At 34.5% G+C, this 24,346-nt stretch overlaps 1 protein-coding gene across 1 annotated transcript in view; it reads left to right on the top strand.

Annotated features, from left to right (window-relative positions):
* OXCT1 (3-oxoacid CoA-transferase 1) overlaps positions 1-24,346 on the top strand; it is a 177,540-nt gene that overhangs the window by 34,543 nt on the left and 118,651 nt on the right. The window contains exon 7 of the mRNA XM_051990357.1: positions 4,853-4,913. Within this exon, the coding sequence (XP_051846317.1) occupies positions 4,853-4,913 (61 nt within the window). The remainder of the gene's footprint in view (positions 1-4,852; positions 4,914-24,346) is intronic.

Below are 24,346 nucleotides of genomic sequence, written 5' to 3'. Positions count from 1 at the left end.
CTTTCTTCTGATTATCATATCACATGGTTTCAAGTGCCTTCAAAATGCAACTCTGCATGCTCTCTGGTTGAAAAATATCCTTTCTGGGGGCAGCTAGGTGGTGCAGTGATAGACCACCAGCTCTGAAGTCAGGAGGACCTGAGTTCAAATTTGGCCTCAGACACTTAACCCTGGGCAAGTCACTTAACCTCAATTGCCTCAGCAAATTAAAAAAAAAAAGAAGAAGAAAAATGTCCTTTCCTAAATTTAATTTTTAGAAACTAGAATATGTATGGTTTCACCGAGAACTAGTATTATCTCTTTTTCTGAACTGCATCTTTCTTAATAGAGTCTATTATCATTAGCTTATTGGGCTTTGGGGCCATGAAAAACAGTAGAATATTTTCATATGTTTTAAATGTGCCCCTGCCATCTTATAGTTATGAAACTGAAGTTTATTTTTCAAATCTAACCACAGGACTTTATATTTTTCTCTGACCATTTTCAATCCAAATAATTGTGTTTGTCTTCTAGCTCATTACTCTCTTATTTATCCAGAAGGAAAACACTAGTGATTGCCAAGTGCTTTGTTAGATATCCTATGTCCACAGAATTCTTTCAAAAACCTTTTCACAAAAAGGAAATAAAATTAATCTGCTGTGATCTGTTCTTGGTGAAGTTATGCTGATTCTTAAGAATCACTTTTTTCCTTTGTAAACGATTGTCATCTCTCTCTCAGTTGCTCAAAAGCCAGTTCTTTATGGACTCCACTATTTTGTTCCTTCTTTCTTTTAATTAAAATCACTGTCTTTTGAGAGCTTTTTATTATTTGACTACAAATCTTCTCTTTTCTTAACATTTTAAACATATCTATGGGCAACTATATGGTGCATTGGATAAAGTGCCAGGACTGGAGATAAGATGGTTCAACTTCTTGAATTCAAATTGGCCTTAGACACTTATTAGCTGTGACCCTGGGCATGTTACCTAACCCTGTTTGTTTTAGTTTCCTCATCTGTAAAATGAACTGGAGAAGGAAATGCAAACTGCTCCAACATCTTTGTCAAAATAATCCCAAAACAAAAAAGGGTCACAAAGATTCAGACACAATTGCAAAAGCTACTGAACAATACATGATCTTGTCAATTTGAGTTGTTTTCCATGTTAGAGATTGTAATTTATCTATTCCTTCTTATTCTATATCTTCTGGTAAATTTTATCTATTCCTTCTTATTCTATATCTTCTGGTAAATTTTTTCTGTCTTCCGACTGTCCTTAAGTAGGTGATTCTTTAACATTACAGGAGTACGATATACAATTGCCTGTATCTTATCCCTTGTTTTAGACACATGGTCAGTCCAACTTCTTTTCTAGTCATAAATTTATTTGATGTTCCTTGTCTTCTTTTTTAAATGCAATTAATTGTTGGTCATGTGTTGAAGCCTATTTTTGTCCAGCCTAGTAGGGTTTTATAGAAACCCTAAATATGCTTTACTTCTTTTCTCTCCTAATTTTCTCCTCTTCCAGTTTCTTTACTGACCACTCCTTGTCCCTCTGTCTTTTGTCATTGGTGACTGCCTTTATGTGATCATCTTTTTCAGAAAGCACCACCTATCCTTCACTTGTTCCTCTATACCCATCTCCAGAGTTTCCACACCAAAGCTTTGCATATACACTCTTTTTTCTCACTGTGTTTCATGATAAAAAGCAACTCTACAATTGTTCCTGGATAAGATGTGTCAATCTTTGGGGATCACAGTGTCCCTCCCTTACCAGTTCACTATTTAGCTGTTCTCCCCTATTAGCATATTAAGCATTTTAGGGACATGAAATTTCTATATTTGTTTTCCCATTGCTTAGTGTTTCTAGACAAATACCTTTACATAATGGAAGAGGGATTAAGATCATAAATTTAGAGTCAAGAGGCTAAGTGATTTGCCTTATTATATAGGAAGTAAATCCTATGGCAGGATTCCCTAGATTAGTAGATTTCACCTTTTTTTCTTCTTTTTCTTAATTATGGATTCCTTTAAAAGTCTTGTGAAGTATAAGGACCCTTTCTGAGAAAAATGTTACACAAAGTAAAATATTATAAAGGAAATTATAGAAATTGAAATAGTTATAAATACATACATACAGATAGATGGATAGATATAGAAATATAGATATCTTAGCTATTCATAGACCCATGGTTTAGAACCCCTCTAAAGATGATGAGGTCCTCTATGTGCCTTTGATTATGGATGACTGTACTGATTACATCAAGCCCTAAACTTTTTGTTGTTGTTATTGTTGTTGAGGCAATTGGGGTTAAGTGACTTGCCCAGGGTCACACAGCTAGAAAATATTAAGTGTCTGATTTGAATTCAGGTCCTCCTGACTTCAGGGCTGGTGCTCTATCCACTGCACCATCTAGCTGCCCCAAGCCCTAAATCTTTAAAAATGAAATCCATAACCAATATAAAGACTTTGGCTTAGCTATCCACAATGAGTAAAAAAAAATGGATGAAGAGTACTACTTGCCTCTACTATGGTCTTCAGTTAGATGGATATTCCATAGAGGTATTCCATTTATACAAATACCTTGGACATTGTCAATGTGCAAATGAACTGGACCCAAATTTGAATAGAAACAAGAAAAAAAGGCTAGATTACCATTGGACAGTTGTTCAGTACTTTTAATGATTCCAACCTTTTGGCAATAAAAGCCTGCTTCCTTCCATTCTTCTTGTAATGCTATGTGGCTGTTCATCCCGCAACATCACATTCTTTGAGGGATCAGAATTATAAATTACCCAAAGGACATTGGAAAGAAACTTGCTTTCTTCTCATACAATTGTAAATGTGCTGCTTTTATTGGATGCAAACCCCAGCCTTATGAAGTACATCTAATTTTAGTATTACAGATGTTTTAAATATATCTTATCTTATTTTGTTCCTTGGTATATTGTGGGTCTACAATATATAGCATTTTTTTAAAAAATAAGAATGTAAAAGATTATGTTTTTAATGTAATTTACCAGTTAGATAATTTTCTTAATACAATTCTGATCTCTTTCATAAAGATATTTGTACTCTGTGGAGGGGCTACCTACACTATTGAAATCATGCCTATGCCATTGAAATCATGAATCTTTTGAAGCACTGAAATTTTTCTTTGTATAAAAATTCTGTTACCATGCTTAATTTCTGAGCACTGCATAGGCAGCTATAATACAAACATTAAATGATGATAATTGCCCACCAAGGACATTTTAATTCTAATAATATTTCACTCCATTGGTAGTTTGGATTTGGTGTGGAATGTCATTAAGCTTTTGATGCCTGGTGACAAAGGGAACTGGCTTACTAAGAAAATTACATGTAGGATGTGCTTTAAAAATATTTTATTGATACTTTTTTTTCTTTTACATACCTGATTCTCCCCAGTACTCACTTAGCCCTTCCCCAAGTTGGATCTCCCCTTGAAATAAAGGAAAAACAATTGAGCAAAACAAATTAACAGCATACTTTCATGTTAGATATATTTGGTTACTATTTAAGTCTATATAAGATCATAGATTTAGAATTGGAAGAGATGTTAGATGACATGTAGTGCAGTCCCTTTATATTACAGATGAGAAAACCAAGACCCAGAGAAGTTAAGCAATTTGACCAGAATTAGTAAGTGTCTAAAGTAGGCATGAATCTAGGTCCTCTTACCCTAGGTCCAACCTTAAAACTCACTAAACCCTACTGTCTCTCATATGGGTCAGATCATGATAAATCTGAAAGGTCATATTCTCTGGCTTTAAAATTTTTCATAATTTCTCTTCTATATAGAGGCCAGACATGAAAGTAGTCTGAAATGACACTTTCCAAAACTACTAATCTGCTGTGTTTTATAGTCTCCTTACAAACACCAGATGGAGAAATACTGACACCAGAAAACACCATCAGCAAGCATTCATTAAATGCTTACTATGGGCCAGGCGCCTCTGCTAAACATTAGAGATACAAAGAAAAGCTAAATAAGACCTCTTTTCCCTATGGTTTTGTTCCTAAAAGCTAAAACTGTATAATTAAAGCACTTATTTACCAAGAATTATAGAACAGATATATAATGTAGATATGGAAAACTTTCTTCTTTTGAATATATTGATATATTCATTTAGAGTTATGGGAGAAAAACATGAACAGCTCATTTGAATTTATTCCAGGAAAGGCATTTATTTAGTTTGTGCCTGAATCCTCTTTAAGGAATTTAGTATTGAAAAATCATTGCTAAAATAAGCTTGGAACCCCATTGAAAATGCTTTATAGTTCAGCAGTTTCTTCAAGATTCATACTATTAAAAGATTCATTAGAAAATGGTTTCCACAGGGATAGATCTTTATGGATGACTCAGAAATCACCAAATGATGTTTTGGTAATTTCAGTAACATATTTCTGTTGGATAGAAGATGGAATTACTGCATTTTCCCATATGGAGACTTACTTTTTTATATTCTAAATATAATAATGAGAGCAAGTTGCTCAGTGAAATGTTTAACTATTGAAGCAAAGTCATATCCCATTAAAAGGTTTGAGGAGGCTATTTTCAAAAAATGTTGATGATTCGTTAACATCCAGTTTATCTTTATGCTCAGTAGAATAGGTATGATGAATAACTCCTTTTGGTGTGCATTGAAGACACTCTAAGACAAATGAAAGGGGCCAGGTTTTTTTTCCCCAAAAAAGCTTTTTGGATTTCATATAAGAAGAAATGTCTATTTTATATATCATTCTTTTTGACTAGTGTGACAGATTCATAGAATTTTGTAGCTAGTAGGGACAACCACTTATTGTCTTTGTCTTCTCTCCCTCTCTCTACTCCCTTTTCCCACCTCCCCAGGAAAACTGCAAGGAATTTCAACTTGCCAATGTGTAAAGCTGCAGATATCACAGTGGTAGAGGTAAGAGAAGGAAAGGGTTATGATTTTTTTAAAGTCATTACTTATATTTCAATATGATCATATCTGTATAACTTTAATCCTGCTTATTACTAAAGAAAACTATATTATAATATAGAATTTTTGGTTTTTTGTTCTCTATAGAAATATATATATATATATATATATAGACTTCTATTCAGAATGGTACACATTATTATGTTTTATTTTAACAGTCAAAAATGAGATTTTTGCTATATCAACTTTGGAACATTTTTTGTTTTGTGGTGTATTAAGAGATATGTTGACAAATCCAGTGCTTGCAAGGGCAGAGTTGGGCAGTCATGATATAGTGAAACCAGGTCAAAGGAAAAATTGTCAAAGAAATGGGAGTATTTAGCTTAGAGAATAGAAGAATTTTTTTGGGAGGGAGAAGAGTAATATCATGGTTCTCTTTAAATATGTAAAGTTTTGTCTTGAGAAAGAGGGAGCAGACTTATTTTTGTATATATGAAACTAACACCAATGGATAAAAGCTATAAGAAAACAAATTTCAACCTGAAACAAGGAAAACTTTCCTAATAATTGTAACATAAGAATTAGTTTTTTTTTTTTTAAGGTGAAGAATGAAGTTCTCTAGTATTTGATAGATTTCTGGATTTCAACTTGTAAGAGATTTTGCAATGGGATAAAAGGACTGTGGTAAAGGATTCATTAAGATGATCTCAAATCAATTCCGAATTAATGATGAATACTATTGACTGAAGTTAGGGGAATTGGGTTAGACAATATGATTTAGTGGAGAGAGAATTTGGCAATCAGGAGAAACCAAAATTATTCTAATGGCTAAGATTTAATGGTACAAATGTTAATCTTGATTTTGGTTTCAAAAACTCCACATACAAGAAGGGGGAGACAATGGCTAGAAATAAAGTAAATCACTTTTTCAATGTATAAGTAGTTTTATGAAAAGTAGCTTTAATGATCTAGTTGTGCAGCACTCATATTGAAAATTGACTGTCAACTTTCAGCTAGGCCTTACTAAAATGTTTCTGTATTATGGTACCATTATATTTTAAGAAATTAATTAAGCCAGATGAATTAAGTTTAGTTTTACCTCGAGTCAAAGGGGGAATTTTCTGGGAAAATAACTAGTCTCCTAACCTAGTTTCTGTATTTGCCTTCTTGAATAATTTTATTAAATTAAAAAAAAATGACCAGTAGTAATTGGAAGTCTGATTGCTGGAAAGGGAGTTGTACCAGAGTCCAGTTCATGATAAAAATGGTTCGATTCTTATCTGCCATTGTTATATTGTTTTGTCCTTTGTTTTGTAAGGGAACTATGGCATTAGGAAGATGATGCTATAACCTGCAAGTGAATTGGCTTTAAGTGAGGGAGGGCTGAAATAAGGTCATCTGCCCCACTTTCCTTTCCAGAGTCATCTGGGTCCAGTGGCCAGATATAGATCAAGATGACTGGAGATGAACTGGGATGCTTTCAATCTTTTGTAACCGAGAGTAAGCTCCTTAAATTCTATGAAAATCAATATCATCATCCATGGGGTATTTGGATGCATGGTGGATGGAAAGCTCGGTCTGGAGTCAGGAAGACTCAGCTTTGTGAATTCAAATGTAGCCTCAGTTACTTACTAGCTATGTGAGTCTGGCAAGTCACTTAACTTTGCCTCAGTTTCCCCATCTATAAAATAAGCTGGAGAAGGAAATGGCAAATAGCTCCAGTATCTTTGTCAGGAAAACCCCAAAAGAATGCAGAATATGCATAATCAGACACTACTGAAAAAATGATTGAACAACAATAATCTTCCTCTATAGGATGAGATAGTTGGACTTAAAGATTTTTAAAGTTCTTTTTATCTCTAGCTCTAGATCCTTTGGTCCTTTATAAGTTTGCTCTGTTTTCAATACTAATCCCATTTGGGATGGCACCCTTAGATCAGTGGGGATGTTCCTTGGACAGATTCACAGAATCATATATTTTATATAAACATACAGTGTAGAGACATAACAGATTTGAAATTAAGTGAGATCCCTTGGTCAGGGGACTTCTACCAAGAAGTTTGACTTTCTTGATCTTATATTTCATTTTTGAATAATATTTTCTGATTCAGGAGGCTTGCCTCCAGAGGATCAGGAGCTATTTCTTTCTCTGACATTTACCTATATCTTGCCTACATCTCTACTGTCTATTTCATGATTCTGTTTCCGAAGCCTTGCCTATCCTGCCTTTATTAGCCCCTAAGTGACTCAAGATAGAGTGCTGGCTCTGGAGCCAGGAAGATCTGAACTCAAATCCATTCTCAGACACTTACTAGCTGTGTGACCCTTCATCTTTATTTTCTTCAGTTTTCTCATCTATAAAACTGGAATAATAACAGCACTCATCTCCCAGGGTTGTTTTGATGATCTACTGATAAAATATTTGTAAAATATTTAGCATAGTGCCTGGCACTTAGTAGACACATAAAATAAATCTTTGTTTCCCTGCTTCCCTTTACTTGCTTATGGGATGAGAGGCAGTATGGCAAATGACTGCTGACCTTTCCCATAGAACAAGAAGTTATGAGCTGCGAGTTTGAATCCAAATTCTTACTACCATTTATGTGATTTAACTTCTCTGGGACTCAATTTTCCTTATCTGAAAGGTGTGGGGCTTGTATTATATATAGCTTTTGTCTTGTTTTCTTGAAGCTTTGCATCTGCAATTCTCTGATCTCTCTAAAAAAATCAGGTCTTGATAAAAAAATAAATCAGTTCTTGAATTTCAGTGTTTGTCAAGAACCTCTCAGACAAGAGCATTGTCTTGTTTACTTTGTTTCTCCCAGGTGTGAATATTCTTAAATCACTTCAGATTGAGCTCCTAAACCTTTCTTGAGAAGATTTGATTATATCCCTCAATAGACTTTGCTATATCTTTGAACATTTAGAGCCCCATTGTATTATGCTGTGTTCTAATGAGATTGTGTCTAGAGTATTACATTCAGAGCTGGGCACCATGTTTTAGGAAGGCCATTGGCAAGCCCAATTATTCTGATGGCAGAGATGACAGTGAACTATAAAATGGGCATAATAACAGAATGATAAACAGAAGAAATTGGGGGTTTTAGCCTAAAGAAGAATAGACTTAGGGCAGGCACAGTAACAATCTTCAAATATTTGAAGGGATGTAACATGGAATTGAGATTAGATTGTTCTGCTCTGGCCAAGAAAACAGAACTAGAGTGTTTGGAAAAATGAAGTCTTTCTGGTTGTTTGAGCTATCAACAATTCAAATGGGCAGTACTGGGTAGTAGAAAGATGAAAAGATGAATGTTGAGAATGTGGTAGAGTTGAGTTGTTTTGAGATACAAATTTTGGACCTTTCCAATATTTAAAATTCTTTGATCCTACAAAACACCCATAGAAATGGTGAAAGCTTTCCTTGGCACTATCATATATACGCAGCTAATCAGGAAGTTTTTCTTTATCCCTTGTGCCTGTGTTTTAAAAATTCAAAGCTTTTCTTCTTGTCCTATTCAACTTGAGATTGAAATTCATCAGTATTCTTCTAATAATAATATTTCATTCTTCCTGAGCTTTACTTCTTCCTTATTCTAGGCTTTGTTATTGTTCAGTTGTTTCAGTCCTGTATGACTTATTTCTGGGTCATAACATCTTAAATGTAGCAGGGATCCTAAAATACAATTAGCTTTCCATGAAACAAATATATAATCAGAAAAGAAAGTAGACTAGTCATGTGGGAAGAACAGGGATGGACATTGGACTGGTATCCTTAGGATGTCAAGAGAAAGTGAAGAAGGCTTCATTGATGAGATGATAATTCCATTTGAATAATAATAAAAATAATAGCTGGCATTTATAAAAACACTAAGGCTTATAAAGCACTTTACATACATTACCTCATTTGATCCAAAGCTGCCTTTTTGCAAATGAAGAAATTGAGGGTCACCCAAGGGCACACAGCTGGTTTAAGACAGTTAGCATGAAAATATAAGTCTTTTCAAATTACCAGTTCAATTTTCTATTTCACCATTTGTTTCTTTTCTCAAATTTCATATTATAGTATCTGTTTGTTTCCTGTTACTTGTATCCCTTAAATGGCAACCTTTGGGTACTTTGATGGTTAACATTGTAAAATATAATAATGGTAACAGTTTCTTGGACTTCACTTAAACATGTGGACCTTGGGTTGCATTGTCTTCCCTCTATTTAAATTCTCAACCCCATCCACTTTATTTCAGTGAGTGGGAAAATTATTGTTCTTTCTTTAGATTGAGTATCAATCTGGGAATTGTACCAATTATATAAGTCTTTCTACAGGATATACAAAATTATATAAGCAGCAGAATTATGTCCATTTTCTTAATTTGCTTTAAGTTCTAGTCTTAGCATGTTGGGGAGGGCTAGTGTCCAAGAGTATTCTGTTCATAACAATAAGTACTATTATCATGGGGCACTGTTGTTAAGGGACCGGATCTGTATTGGTTATAAAGAACTTCCTTTTGAAAAAATCCCATTGCCAATACCTGTTGGCACCAATTTTTAGCCTTAAAGAGTTGCCTAGGGCATTAAGACTGATCAGGTAATTTGCCCAGAGTCACATAACCAATATGTGTCAGGGTGGAGAATTGAACTCAGATCTTCATGGTTTCCAGATCTGTTTTCTATCCATTATGATACTCTGCCTCTTAGCCAAGCAAGAGTGGAAAAAAAATGTATTTCTTGCCTAATTGTTGATCAAATTGAACTTTTGAATAATAGGTAGGTGTTTGTAATGATTTTGGTGTGTCTTAGAAAAAAATTGTTATGATTAAAATTTTTTCCCCACTTAATATTTTATTCCCCTTCCCCCCAATTTACATGTAAAGATAGTTTTCAATTTTTGTAAGATTTTGAGTTTCCATTTTTGTAAGATTTTGAGTTCCAATTTTTTTCTCCCTTCTTTTCCACCTCCCCAGGATGGCAAGCAGTTCCATACAGGTTATGCACATCATGATTTTTTATGAGCAAAAAAGAGATAATCCTACTTTTTTTCTTGGAGTAAGTTGGGTTCTCCACTATTTTATTCATGATACCACTTCTTTACACTCTATGTCCCCCTTGTTTCATTGTAGGGAAAATCCTTCCTAGTTTGAATTATGTACTAATTTGAGAGTTGTATCAATTGTGTAAGTCAATTTGGGATTTGTATAAAATTGAAGAAGCAACCAAATTATGCCTGTTATGCCAAATTATGCCAAATTAAAAAAATCTTGTCTATTTTGTAAAATTCTCAAGCATTTTATTTACCATGAAGTTATGATTTAGTGAAAATTGGTGGAATTTTTTTTTCTGTGTACCATAATTGGTTACTTACTAAAGAAGCAAGTAGGACAAGTGAGTGCATATACAGATTTGGTACACACACCGTAAAAATATCTCTTTTTAGCCTAGACATGTTATTTCTGGACTCTTTTCTCTTTGAGTGGGTGAATTCTTCTATTGTAAACTTCACAACTGAAGAAGTGCAAAACCAACCCTTGGAAATGGGGTTTTGTTGGTGTTTTATTGTAGAATAAAATGAGACGCCATAAAGACTGTTGAGTTCTTTAGGTTGAACCAATTTGGCCTCTTCCTCAAGTGGGCCAATACCCACAAGGCCCCTCTTGGACAAAATTGCTGCCCCGTGATCGGGTATCATGCTGCTTGTCCCACCATCTTAGGTTTCTCGGGAGGAGCTTGTCAGCTCTTTTCCGAAACAGCCCTTATAATAGAAAATTGAGTGGGGAGGGACAGGGAGTGTGAATCACTTGTCAGAACTGGAGGAGTCAAGAATGCAGACGCTTTGTCTCTCCCATGCAGCATGGCAAGTTCTGTCAAAAAAGGTCGTCTGACTCACAACCACAGAAGGCTGATGAGGAAGACTGTGACAGAAATAAACTACTCAGCTTGGTTTCTTCTTGGGCGGTTGGGCTCGTGCTTAGAGAAAATGATGAAAAGTTTACATGTGCCTTTTCACGTGCATGTAGGTGCTTTTGGTTTACTTTCTTTTTTCTTATCAAGACTTTTTTTGGGCAGTTTCTCTGGCACACTGTAGAGACTGATTTCCAGAAATCATGATTTCTGCACGTTCTGTATCAAGGCCTGGCACAGTCAGTTAAGAGATAAAATTAGATAAAAAGTTTAGGAATTCAACTCATCTGCCATTCTTCCAATCAAGCACTTGGCGTTTCTGATTATGGCACAGAAATTGACTTACAGTAAATCAAGTTGTAAGCTAGACATGACATGTTTGCACGTCATTTCCTCAATATAAACAAAGAGGATGTTGGTTGTCCCAATCTTAGTGAATTGTAATCTTTTTAAGGGCAGCAGTCTTTGCTGACATTGAAAAAATTAATTTAGGTTAACTTTTGGAATTTAATTACATTTGCTATTTTTCCAATTAAATAGCCTTTTCCCCCTAAATATCATCACCATTTCCCAATTTACCATCCCCTCTTCACATGAAGTTCTCCTTTATAACAAAGAAAAATTTGAACAAAACCCAATCATATCATATGACATTCCATGCCTGTGGTTCTCTGTACCAAAGTTGTATTTAATCCTCTTTCCTTTGTGACCAAAAGTGTTACTGGCAATGAGTCTGTCTGTCAGGACTCAGGTGTTGTCACTGACAATAATAGTCATTATTATAGCCAAAGTCCATTGGTATGGGACTCTGTATTGATGGAGATCAGAAAGGTGAGAGTTGGGTAAAGCAGGAGAAAGCAGAACTCTTTAGTTCTCATCAAATTGTGTATGATTTAAAAAAAATTGTTGCTATTGTTTTATTCTCTTTGTATCTGTTCATACAAGGCTTCAGAGCCTTTACATCAAGTTTCTATAGTATGTCTGATGTCCAAAAATATAGCAAATTAACGAAAATATATTGGATAAAAATAGATAACATAGATAAGTTTTCAGAGGAAAGAAGAATGAAAATGCATTTATTTATTTTTGCTGAGACATTTGGGGTTAAGTGACTTGCCCAGGGCCACATGGCCAGGAAGTGTTAAGTGTCTGAGGCTATATTTGAACTCAGATTCTTCTGACTTCAGGGCTGGTGCTCTATCCACTGCACCACTTTGCTGCCCCCTGAAAATGCATTTATCAAACTCTTAACATGTGCAAGATCCCATGTCAAAGAGTAAGGGGTACAATTAGAAAAGCCAAACTGACTTTGCTCTTAAAGGACCTCATATTCTAATATGGGAGACATCCCTTTACTAGTTAACTATAACAGGAGTTGGGGAAGTTCAAACACTACTTACCAGTTAACAGATGACTACTACAAAAGTCTATATAGCTGTAAGTACTGTCAGGTGTAAAGCATTCTTTTGTGGTGTTTTTGTGCATGTACAAGGCTATAGATTTAAGGTTGATAGGAGTCTCAGGCCATCCAGTTCAGTTTCTCATTTTAAAGATGAGGAAACAGAAATAGGTGAAATAACTTGCCCCAACAATACAAATAACAATCAGCTCGTATTTATTGAAGGTTTTATGGTTTGCCCAATATTTAAAAAATATTTTCTCATTTGACCTTGACAACACCCCTGGCAAGTAGGTATTATCATTATCTTCAGTTAACAGATGACTAAACTGAGGGTAAGTGATTTGCTTACACAACTAGTAAATGTCTTAAGTTAGGATTTGGAGCAAGTTCTTTCTGACTCTTAAGACCTGCACTCACTTAAAAACTACCACTTAGATGCCTCTAGTTTGAGAATCAACAGTTCTCAAAAGGTAATTTTAAATTAAGCAGTTACCAAATATTTTCTTATATCATTGAATTGAAAACCAACTGATGTTAGAAAGAAACTGACTAGGTTATCTTTTTTAAAAACTAGAAATGACATTGAAAATTTTTTTCTGCTAAATCCTCATGAGATTAGCAAAAGTGATTCTAGTTGCTAGTTTCTTTTGTAATTGTAGGTGGAAACAATGTGAATTTTAAACAGATGGCTTAATCATTTTCATAGATTTTATTAACACTTAATCTTTACACAGCAGACCAGTAATATTTCATAGTCTTAGAGTCTTGGATTATCTTTTTTTCTTCCTTTATTAAAAAATGGATACAACTGAGAGATTAGGCACAATTTGCTTCCTTTCAGATTTCATTTGCTCTTAATTCTCAGTTAGCTAATGCCCTTCCACCTATTATTTCAAATGCAATGATATTCATTCATCTACATTTTTCAAACAGACTAAAAAAACCTACAAACAGAAATAAATGGGGAAGGGGGAAGATTTTTAGCTGAAACACTCAGACAGATTCTATTTTACTCTTTAAAAATATTGTCCACATTGTATATTGGCATATATCTTCACAGGTATATGTATTTTTTCAGACATAGGGATAGAGCCTCAGAGTTTTTCCAGGGGAAGAAGTCCACGGATAGGATATATTTAAAATTTACAGTGTTATCGTTGAGTTGTTTCAGTTGCAGATGATTCCTCATTACCTCATTGGAGTTTTTTGGGGCAGGTACTGCATTTGCCATTTCTTTCTCCAGATCATTTTACAGATGAGGAAACTGAGGCATACAGGTAAAGTGATTTGTTTCGAGTCCCACAGCTAGTTTCTGAGACTGAATTTGAACTCATGAAGATGAGTCATCTTGATTCCAAGCTCAGTGCTCTATCTACTTGTGTCACCTAGCTGTCCAAATTTTACATTAATTGTTAATGTTTCTGCACTGCTGTAAGTTTTGAGATGGTAGTTTACCCACATTCTTACTTGAGATTCACAATAGTTGTGTGAATTAGGTATTAAAAATTTTATTTATTATTTAAAAGTTATAAAACTGATAATAAATAGCCTAGAAATCATATATATTTCAGAGGCAGGATTCAAACCTGGATTTTTTTTTTTTTTTTTGCTGAGGCATTTGGGGTTAAGTGACTTGCCCAGGGTCACACAGCTAGGAAGTGTTAAGTGTCTGAGGCCACATTTGAACTCAGGTCCTTCTGACTTCAGGACTGGTGCTCTATCCACTCCACCACCTAGCTGTCACCCCACCCTACCCCGATTTTATTTCAACATAATAACCACTCATCTCTCATGTGAAAAATATTTTCAGTCAACATGTAATTATTATCTTTCCTAAAATCAACTTACTAATTTTCTCATAAGATTTACATTATGATTTCTTCTTTATAATTTATTTATCATAATAATCTTTATAAGTGTTCAGTTTATCTCCTTACTTATGTTGTAGTTAAATGGTGCTGTAGATGGAATACTACATTTGGAATCAAATATGGCTCGAGATACTTAATTGTGTGACTTTGGGCAAGTCACTTTTGTTTGCCTCAATTTTCTGAAATGTAAAATGCAGATGGATTTGTTGTGAGGATCAAATGAAATATTATTTATAACTATGGAACCAGAGGAGCTGACTTTTAATTCTGGGGACTTGTCTGTACTCTCTATTGTGATCCTGGAAAGATAATTTCTCTTCCCAGACACTTCATTTCCATACTTGCAAAATGGAGGATTTAGGCAGGAGGCCCCTCCCAGCTCGAAGTTTATGATGATCCGTTGGGAGCCAGCATGTTTAGTTTACATTTAAGGGGTGGGGGAACTGCAGTGGAGGTCTCAGCTGCATATTTGTAATCCCTCCAGTGAGCTGGTGTGCTGGGAAAGAGCTGAATGTTGGCCAGGTGTGCAGGGAATATTCCACTAACAGCTGGTCCTCTAGGTTGGTTCCTGGCTTCCTTGGTGTTTCTATTTGGATATTAGTAGGGAAAAAAGGAAGGAGTATAGTGAAAAGTGGGAGAGCTGGAATTCTCTGTAGAATTGAGTCATTATGGAGGCAGCTAGATAGAGTGCTGGTCCTAGAGTCAGGAAGATTTGAATTCAAATGCAAACCCAAACTTACTAGCTAGGTGAACCTGGGCAAGTTATTTAACCTATTTGTCTCAGTTTCTCCATCTGTAAAATGGGGATAATAATAGCATCTGCCTCCCAGTGTTGCTATGAAGGTTAAAAGTGCTTAGCGTTAATTCCTGGTACATAGCAAAGTGCTTTATGTTATTGTTGCTATTATTGTTTTTAAAATGGGATTAATAATACCTGTTTCTCAGATAATGAGATAATATTTGTAAAAATGCTTAGCATAGTACCTAGATCATAGTAGGCACTGTATAAATGCTTATCCTCTTCTCTTCCTTAATAAGAAAACAAAGTTAATATATTGGGCTGTAGAACTGGAAAAAAGTGAGGGGTGCAGTTCCAAATTATCTGGCCCACCCCCCTTGTTTTCAGATAGGCAGGATTTTTATCCCCTATTTTACCATAGATAGTGACAATTCAGAGACTCAGGTATGGGTCCATGGTGAGTGACTCAGATAGAACTTAACCCTTGTATTTCCTAGTCTTTTTATCCTTCAACTGTAGTATTAGGCTCCAGGGGCACATGTTGGATCTTTCTTTCACTCTGGAAAATTACGCATTGAATGTACACTGGGAAGCATTTTATTATTGCCTTTAATTGCTGTTCTACTTTTTCCCCCTTTCTTTGATTCTTTTCTTACTTCTAATGTGTTCTAGTTCCCCTGGGTTCACAGCTTGTTTTTTTTTTTTTTTTTTTTTTAATTTTTTGACTTATTACTTGTGTGCCCCCGGGGAAATTATAACTTCTCTCCACCTTATAAAATGACAGATAGATTGAACCTAAGGCCCTTTCCAGCTTTAAATATATAATTTTTTGTATATGCCCTATCAGCTAGGTGGTATAGTAAATCAATTAATGGTCCTAAAATAGGAAGCTCTGAGTTCAAATCCAGTCTAAAACATGTACTAGCTGTGTGATTCTAGGCAAGTCATTTATAATCTGTTTGTCTTAGTTTAACATTTAACAAATGTTGAATAAAGCACCTATGTACTTAGGGTTATTATGAGAATAAAATGAGACAATATTTTTAAAATGCTTATCATGTTACATGGCATGATAGGAGATTAATAAATGTTTATTTCTTTCCTTCTCTGAAGCTATATTGACCCAAAGACAGAGAAATTTAAATTAGTTGCATTCCGCTTTCTTTTCTGTCCTTTCCCACACTAATTTCAAGTTTTGTAAGAAAAAGACTTGACCCCAAGGTATAAAATGAGCCAAAAGTTTTTGGATACTATAAATGTATTTTTTAAAATTTTGCTTGATTATGCTTATTTGTTAAAAGGATTTCATTTGAGCATCTTTAAAAATGCATAGAAGGGAACAGAACAAAGAGAGAAACAGAAAAAAGAGGATAGTTTGAAAATAATATGTGGAATTCATTTTTTTCAAAGCAAACTATACATAAGAGATTTTAGTTTCATATATAGTACTTATCTATTTTACTTTGTAAGTCATATTTTATTATTATTATTGTTTGTTAAATTCAGAATTTAAAAAAAGAAAAAAAGTTTGGCTATTAATCAACAGTCAGTATCTCCTGAAAATTTTAATGGTAGGTATAGTATAATTTTACCATAAAGTCTGCATGAGTTATTTCATTAAGTAACTTCAAATAATGGTTAATGATATGTAAATAAAATTAAAATCATATATTTGATATTTTTATTCTGTAGAACTATAAGCAAAGCAGTTAAACTTTCTTTTAAATTGGACTGACATGAACTTGGTTAAAAACATAAGGTAAAGTTTGAGTAGAACCTTTAAATTCTATTAGGGTTTTTTTTTTCTCCTTTAGACTGAGCAATTTGATTCAATATTTCTGTTTTGTTTTTAATGAGACCCTAAAATTAATATTTTACTTTTTATGTTGCTATCAAAATAGATGTCTACTCTTTGAAAGTATAGAATTAGCCAGATGCAGGACACTTTGGTGGACAAAGTATTATATCTTAACTAGCCCTAGCACAGTATGCTGATTTTAGAATATTGCCCTCTTTCTTCTTTTCTTAAATTTTTATTAAAAAATGAGCACTTGAAAAATATTTTAAATGCTGTTGAATACATAATAATTGAATGCCTATCTTGATTTTTTGCAGCTATAATTTGCTGCTTTTATTGAAAAAACATTAAATATGAAAAAACGGACTTGCTGTGTGAATTCCTTTTATAATTTAAAAGAATTCTAGCTCTCCTCTCTTCCTGACTTGGGTGGAATTGTTAAATAAAATTCCTAGTCTAAACACCACTTGCATCCAAAAGAAGAGCAGAATAATAAAAAGAAAGGTTCTTGATGATAAAAATATATTAAGTGCTAAATCTGACATTGTCTTTCTTGTTGCTTAGTAACAATATGGCAACTACATCAGAAAGTTCCATTATCTCAGGGACAATGAACCATGTTGCATTGTGGGTTAGAAACACTGATCACAGCAAACCATTTGGGTACCATTATCCATACTAAACTTTGGTTCTGTTTTATTATTTTTGGTGTAGAAACCTGGGGAAGAAAAATTAATTTAAAAATTTTGTTAGGTTTATTGTGTAATTAGTCTTGTTGTAACTATTTTGCCGTATGGTCTAATATGTGTGTGTGTGTGACTGTGTGTACACACACACACACACACACACACACACAATTTTTTTCCTTTAGGCATCTTTTTTTTTAAAACCAAAACTAATTAAATTCCATTTTGGGGGCTTTATTTGTCCCCAAATCAGACATATTACAATTGCTGTTTTTACTGATTTTTTTGTGTATATGATTTTTCTTTTCTTCTAGGGAGAGTTATAAATATCTTCAACATTTTTCCTCTGTCTCACTTTGACTCTAGTATAAGCATCATCTAAATTCTTCTGCTACTGTAAGATGTTGGTTTTAGTACTTACTGAAGATAGAGAGATCAGAGTTAGTTGATTTTTTTTCCTTTTTTTTTAAATGAAAAGATGATTTAAGTGTATGTGTTTATTTGAATTAGATTGTGTTCATATCACTCAATGTACACTTTTCAGGGCACAGGTTTCTTTTGGAACATATTTGTTAGTCTTTCAGTGAATCACTTGCAAATGCTGGTTTGCTAGGGGAGTAGGTGTTAAGTGTCTGCTATGTATCAGGTTCCATGTAAAGCGCTGAAGATACAAAAAATGGCCAAAAAACGGTCCCTTCACTCAGAGCAGAGTCTCATGAGGGAGATAAAAATGGAAACAAATATATACAAACAAGTTATATATAGGATCAATTGAGTAGGGGTAGCAACATCTAATAATGCTTTATTTTTTCCAATTATATGTACAGGCAGTTTTCAATATTGAAAGAATTTTTGAAAGATTTTGAGGTACAGCTCTATCTAATAGTATTTCATTTTTTTTCCCAATTACATGTAGAGGCTTTTTTCAAAATTCATTTTTTAAAAAAGACTTTAAGATCCAAATATTTCTTCTTCCCTCCTCCCTTCTCTCCCCAAGATAGCAAGAAATCTGACATAGGTTATACATATGCAGTCATACAAAACATATTTCTATGTTAGTCATGTTGTGAAAGAAGAAAGAGCAAAAAGGAAAAAAAAACTAAAAAATAAAAAAATAATTAAAAATAGTATGTTTTGGTCTTTATTCAGACTCTTATCAGTTTTTTTTCTGAATATAGATAGCAACTTCCCACATGAGTCTTTTGGAATTGTCTGTGATTATTATATAACTAAGAAGAGCTAAATCTATCAAAGTTGATCTTTGCATAGTGTTCCTATTACTGTGTACAATGTTCTCTTGGTTCTGCTCACTTCACTCAGCATCAGTCCATGTCTTACTACCACTATCTTGATTGTCACTGTCCTTATTTGCTCAGAACATGTCAAACAACCCTGGACCCTGAACCTCAAAACCTTTGGAATAGCAATGCCTCCAAGCCCACTGTCAAATGGTTCTGCACCAGAAACTGGTAGGATTTTTCAGTTGAAATGCCATTAAAGAGGCATTGCAATTTGTATTGTCATTGTACCCTAAGACCCATGGACTTGTCCACGGTCTGATTTATATCTGAAACCTTCTCAACAAGTTTCCTCTGTTAGGATGTGGGCTGCTTGAGAGCAGGCAATGTCTTTTTTATTTGAATGCCTTTTAGCACAGAGATTTGTACATAGTCCTCTCTTAATATTTTAAAATTTTATTTATTTTTATTTACTCATTCAAAATTAGTAAATTGGTGGAATGATCTCAGAGATAAGTGAATATATGCACACACACATGGATTTCTTCTTGGATTGGTAAACCTAAGGGAATATGGCATCTGTGGAGTTATAAATGAGGCTTTCAAATACAAACATTGAAGTCCTAGGTTTTGTGCTACTTTAAGCTTCCTCCATATTGTCAGTATGACTATTGGAACTAATGATGATGATGATGATGATAGCATTTATGTAGTTTCTACTATGTGCAATGAAGTGTTCCATGCATTTTACAATTATTATTTCATTTGATTCTCACAATCTTAGAAGACAGGTGCTATTATGACCCTTATTTTACAATTGAGGAGCACAAGTTAAGTGACTTTCCTAGGGTCATTTAGCTGCTAAGTGTAAGAATACACATTTGAAATCTGGTCTTCCTAATTTGACTCTATCCATTTAGTGACACTTAACACTTCAGTTGATTGGGCGCTGAATACTGAATAAATAAGAGGTTAGAATGGTATGTGCTCTCTTCCCAATAATGTGACCCCAGTTCTCTTGCCTATGCTTATTTTTGGGAAGCAGTAGGAGAATATCCTATTGTAGCATCTTTAAAAAGTTAAGACTTATAATGATTCTCTACGTAAGTATCGCTAACTATATTGTATTTCTTTTTTCTAAAAGTTTTTAGCTAAACTGAGAGAATGTTTCTAACTCCAAGACATCTGTGCATCCTCATAAAATTAACTTAAATTGTATATTTATATTCTTAGCTGTAAACCCTGGGGAAATGCATTGATGTTTTCAAACATAACAGTTCTTATACCATACAAACCATTCTGAATGTACTGATCCCAGCCCAAAATTGTAAAACTTCTTTAAAAATGTACTAAAAACACCTTGAAAAAGAATAGAATTTTTAAATTAAAAAAATAGTTTTTAATTATTTGATTACCTTGAATTGCACATACCCAGAAAATGATGGTATCTTAATCTCATTGAATAAGATGAATTAGTTATTAGTCTTCTATATTTCTTCCTCTGTTATGTTGGAAAGTTTTTTAGTTGGGGGGGAAATTAATTGAAATTTTGTTTCCATTTAAAACCTGTTCTCACTGATCAATTCAATTAAAAAAATAATAAAGACCTATAAAGTGTTAAGCACTCTTCTGGGCACTGATGACACAAGAACAAAAGTGAAAAAATACTTGTAGTCAAAAATCTTTTGACATATTGGATCACAAAACATATGGGTAAGGAAATTCAAGATAAATTGAAGAAAGGGAGAATAAGACTTACTACTGGAGGGATCTTAAAGGATTCCCATAGGAGGTGAAATCACTACAGAAAGGTCAGTATTCTAGAAAGTGGAGGTAAAGTGAATTCATGGCATGGGAAATAATCTTTTGTGCTGGCACCCAGATTAGAGATAGACTACTGAGTTTAGCTGCCATATGGAGACAATGAAGGGGACAAAAGGTTGGTTAGAGCCATAAAAAACTTGAATATCAGGCTGAAGAGGTTAAAATTTATCCTAAAAATAAAGGGAGTTATTGAGAATTCTTGGACAAGGGAGTAGTAATATGGTTTATTTCATTTAATTTTTTAAAGTGATTAACCATCGAAGTAGCAAGATACCATGTGCTGGGCAAGTCTTGTCAGCATCATTGTCTTGACTGCCATATTTCTACAGATCCTGATGGAGACAGCCCAGGAAACTGAATCCAAGAGCCTTTGGATAGCAGCACTTCAGGACAGCATCAAATGATCAACATTAGAAACTAACATTGAATATATGGAAATATATAAAAATCTATGTCCACTAACTAAAATTTAAGTATCTGCAGTATACTAGGATAGGGTTGCAAAAATAAACACAAAATATATATGTGTGCATACCCACACGTATATGTGCATATGTGTTTATATGTATACACACATATATGTAATATATATATATATATATATATACACACACACACATACAGAGGGAAAGAGAAAGGGAGAGACAGAGACAGAGAGAGAGACAGAGAGGAAGAAAGAGCAAAGAGACAGAGGACACAGAGAGACACACAGACAGAGACACAGAGAGAGGCAGACTATACCAAGAAGACAATTAAAACTGTATACAGAGTGATAGGAGAAGGAGAGGGCTCCAGGGAGAGGGGGAATTAGGAAAGATCTGGTGTATGAGAAGGCTCTCAAGTTGAACTTTAAGGAAATGAGGCATCTCTGAGTGGAGGTGAGGGAGAACATATTAGTTATGGGTGACAACCTACACAGAGCAGGAGATATGTAAGTGTGTGTAGGAGGAAATACAAGGCAATTTGCTTGGACTGCAGAATGTGTGAGAAGGAAAGTAATATGTAATAAACCTGGAAAGGTAACCCGAAACCAGACCTATGAAAGATATAGCAGCCAAGCAGAAGAGCTTTACTCAATTTCCTAACTGATGCTAGGCTTGACCCTTCAGCTGGCTTGAGTTTTGGAGATAAAGAAAATAATATTAAATAAGAATTGGAAGCATCAGATTCAACTTGACTAAGTCAGACTTGATAACTATTCCTGTTCACATCTTGTATCTTCATATGCTAATAAATAATGCAGATTCAAAAAGACCTATTTCTCGTAAAAACCTAGCATGTAATCTAAAAGAAACACAAAATATAATAAACCAACTGATTAGCTTCAGCCTTGAGTGGTGCTTCCATTATTTACTTTTAAATGCATTAAATGACTTTAAAGTCATAAAATAGCATATTCTTTTCAGAAAGTAATGGTTGGCTTGCATTTTAGAAAGTAATGAAAGGCTATTATTACTTTAAGAACTACTTGACTGTTAATGTTACAGGCTTTTTTTTTTTTTTGGCCATGGCAGCAATTCATTGCAGTTATAGGAACTTGAGAAAGAAGAGACTTTATCAGTATTGTAGGTCAAGTTGTCTTCATTCCATTCAGCTTTACAAATTTAACTTTAATACTCATTGTGCCTACCACATTGTAACTAAGCCTATATTGAATAATTTTGAAAGGGATGTTTAACCACTGCTTCCTGTAGGATAGAATTTGAGTATTGCTTTCTACAAAGGCATTTTAAGGTTATTCTTTTAAGCATCTTTAATTTAGAATATATATGTTTCTGTGGTCCTACAGATAGTATTTTTCTATGTGAGGAGAATGTAGGAGAGGAGATACTAAGAAGGAACACAAGAGTTCAAAGGAACACAAATAAGGAAGTTTATTATAGGCAAACATGAGACTCTGCATCTTATACCCCCCAGGTGAACAAGAGAACTGTGGCTTGGGTGTACAGTTAAGAGTCCATATCTCTGAGTTTCTGCCCTGTATCTGGATGTGGTTGATGAACAGATTCACAGGCACTGAGTGGCAGGGGGACACTTAGAAGGTGCTCTGAACCATGACACTACTCTTCATTAACTTTGAGCAGTTGTGTTTAGAAAGTTCATTAACTTTACATACCCGGAGATTAGATGAAGTTTGCCTAGCCTAGTTAAAGTTTAGAAAACTTTACATTTCTCTCCTAAATGAAGTTGACTAAACCAATATTGGGCAGCTAGCTGGTGCAGTTGGAATAGAGTTCTAGTAAAAGTTCTGTGTGCAGACTTAGAGTTCTAGATGAATCTTCCTGCAATCAGGAAGATTCATCTTGAGTTCAAATCCAACCTCAAATCCAGACAGTCCCTAGTTGTGTAGACAAGTCGTTTAACTCTGTTTGTCTCATCTGTTTCCACATCTGTCAAACAAGCTGGAGAAGGAAATGGCAAATTAATTCAGTATTTTTGCCCAGAAAATCCCAAAGCAAGTCATGAAAGGGTTAGATGTGAGTGAAATGACTGAACAATATCAAAATCAATATTGGGTATATAGGAACTTCCGTATACATTTCTCTCAGCCAGGGGCTAGCACTAGGTCAATCCTCACTTTATCAAAGCCAATATTTAGACTTTCAGAGATTGTTGGGACCACATGAGCTAGTTAATTTTTATCTCTTATTTGAGCAAGACCTCCCTCAACAGGTCTGACAGATGCTCCAAAGACTTCCAATCATGTGAAATTTTTGATCTCCCAAGGCAGTTCATTTTGCCTTTGGACAACCCAGTACTCCAGGACATGTTTGTTGGAACCTCCAAGTTCTTCCTATTTTTTTCTTCTTTTCTCTCTTCCTCCACCCTTTTTATCTAACACTGCTCTCGCTCTTTCTCTCTCTCTCTCTCTCTCTCTCCCTCTCCCTCTCCCTCCCCCCCCCCCCAAACACACACACACACTCTTGGCCCTGTGAGTATTCAGGACAAACTATCTCAGAGAACTTAAGAAGTGAGAACATGAATAGAATGAGATAATTAGAGACCTAGAAAGGCAGTGTTTGCTTGAATTTTGTGCTAAATTAAAAATTACAGGTAGTTGGGACACCAGAATTCAGTCTGGCAAGGAATAGACTAGGCAGTTGAGAGAAGGAGGTCACAATGCCTTTAATTCAAGTTGAAGGAGGCAAAGATGGATAAGGCTGTGAAAGGGGGTAATCTCTGCTGGCAGCCATTCCCACGGAGCTGGTATCCATAATAAAGCTACAAGATGATTACTCTGTTGACCCATTGTTTTGAGATATTTTTATTAACTTACGATGATGATTTGCCACAAAATATTCTCCTTGCAAAATAGGACATTTATTCCATACTAAAATGATAAGAGAAGGGCTGGAAGGCATTTTCACCAGAGTAATAGTTTTGGAAACATTAACTCTGATATTCTTTCTCCATAATTTACTAAAATACTGTTTTGGTAGGCCAACTGTGAGGGCATATGTTATTCTAGTAGCTTCTCCTTTACTCTTTCTCCTAAGGTCATAGTTCAGTGCCCATTTTACAGATGAGGAGACTGAGGCTCTGGGATATTTAGTGACTTGTTTCAACTAGTAAACATCAGTGGTAGGATTATGACTATGGTATTAATATTTTGTCATCTGTGTCATCCTGTTTCTCTGTCTAACAACTTTTGACCCTAATTATCAGTGGAATGCATGTTTTAATTTAATTGAGTAAAACTGACACACTGATAGTGGCCCAGCACTGACTTTAAAAGTTATCTTCCATTCAATTTTAATAACTCACATTTATATAACACCTTTAGTTTTGCAGATACCTTCCTCATAGCCTATCTGAGATAGTATATAGTGTCAGTATTATTATAAGGGCCCTTTTAATTTTTGTTTTTTTATTTCTAGTGGCAAACAGTGCCAGATATAGTAATTTTAATATGTATTTGTTGATTGATCCTCATTTTATAGATGAGGAAAGTCTCTGTGAAAGGTTAAATTATTTGTTTATGGTCACAC

The sequence above is a fragment of the Antechinus flavipes genome, chromosome 1, assembly GCF_016432865.1.
Source record: "Antechinus flavipes isolate AdamAnt ecotype Samford, QLD, Australia chromosome 1, AdamAnt_v2, whole genome shotgun sequence".
Taxonomy (NCBI): Eukaryota; Metazoa; Chordata; class Mammalia; order Dasyuromorphia; family Dasyuridae; genus Antechinus; species Antechinus flavipes.
Note: the sequence above shows the minus strand (reverse complement) of the source record. Positions and strands in the feature narration are given on the sequence as shown.